The 1,314-nt window shown below is 61.3% G+C and overlaps 1 protein-coding gene across 1 annotated transcript in view; it reads right to left on the reverse strand.

Annotated features, from left to right (window-relative positions):
- LOC131892335 (growth factor receptor-bound protein 2-like) overlaps positions 1 to 1,308 on the reverse strand; it is a 50,622-nt gene extending 49,314 nt beyond the window's left edge. Inside the window, exons 1-2 of the mRNA XM_059242146.1 lie at positions 976 to 1,308; positions 522 to 763 (exon numbers count right to left, since the gene is read on the reverse strand). Coding sequence (XP_059098129.1) covers positions 522 to 657 — 136 coding nt within the window. The 5' untranslated portion in view covers positions 658 to 763; positions 976 to 1,308. The remainder of the gene's footprint in view (positions 1 to 521; positions 764 to 975) is intronic.
- Positions 1,309 to 1,314: the final 6 nt, after the last annotated feature.

The following is a 1,314-nucleotide window of genomic DNA, read 5'->3' on the forward strand; positions in this document are numbered from 1 at the left end:
CGACGGTCAATTACTTGGTTTGGGCCCAAGGGCTTGCTGGACGAGGTCAGACTTTTCACCGCTCAGACCCGAGGGGGGGTCATGGCAGTACATGAATGGAGCCAGCGAGTGTCCGGGTTAGTGGCCCATAGGGCGGATCGGTGGGTTTTAGGTCGGGCTAGGCATGGGGAGCACAACCCGGTGGCTCAGCCAAGGCGGGTCATAGAGGCGGGGCCGCGATGGAACCCGTTGAGCCCCTGGGAAGAGGAGCCTCCCCCGGCAGCCAGGCTTTTCCCGGGCGGCCATGGGTGGAGACCCGATCCCCGGGGGTTGAAGTGGGGTTTCGACCGTGACCCGTGTTCGGTCGCCAGGGTTCCGTCTGGCGAGTCCAGCCCCCGCAGAGGCGGCCTGGGCCGAAAAGGCCAGCCTTTCAGCCTCGACCTTTCGGGAGTGGCCGATCCAGACGGAAGTCCTTCTCAACAGCATGATGGAGTCGAGATTGGTGGGCAGGGTCGTGAGCTAAGGGCTGTTGGTCGTCTTACCTTCATTACCATCAAGTGCGGCTCTATACCAATTCATGTCGTCCTCCTTGTTGAGCACCTTCAGGATGTGATGCCGCCGAAAGGACAACTCGTCCTCGGCCGTGGCGTTGAAATCGTGCTTGGCCACCGCCTCCATCGACCCGGCTGAATGGCTGAAGGGCTGGATGGATGCCCACGGCCAAGCAATGCCGATCAATCAATCAATCAATTAATCAATTGAGGCTCAAGCTCTCTCAAACCACCTGCAATAAACCACGTCAAAATAAGTTACTCAGTCAGACCATGCGTTCATGGCTGGCACGTGACCCGCCCTCTCTCCCTCCCCCAAATCACAACCAAATGGGATGAAATGGGCGGGACATCAATTCAGGGAGACACGTGCACCTCGGTCCGACCCTGGGGGAGTCACACCCCAGGTCAGTCAGCCGGCCCGTGACTAACCCCCGTCACTCACCGGTGGGGTACTGGATGCGGCTCGGCCGACGGCTGGCGGTCCGCCCACACCGGGCGGCGAGGCGTGGGTGGGCTGAGCTAACAATCGCCAATGGCGCAAGGCCCGGTCAGAGGTAGCGGCTTGCTGGCAATCGGGCGTCTGGGGCGAATGGGGCGGGGGCTGGCGGAATAATCCCGAGAATCTCGAGACAGTGGCCCGATGGGCTGGCGTCTAGCCCCAACACGGGTGGGTGGCTCACTAATCACGGCTTGGACTTCGAATCCTGAAACCCGCACCACCACCGCGGACACTAGGCTGTAGGCTGGGGTGGACTTGTGGCTTCGTCACTGCTTGATCGCT

The sequence above is a fragment of the Tigriopus californicus genome, chromosome 12 (genome assembly GCF_007210705.1).
Source record: "Tigriopus californicus strain San Diego chromosome 12, Tcal_SD_v2.1, whole genome shotgun sequence".
Lineage (NCBI taxonomy): Eukaryota > Metazoa > Arthropoda > Copepoda > Harpacticoida > Harpacticidae > Tigriopus > Tigriopus californicus.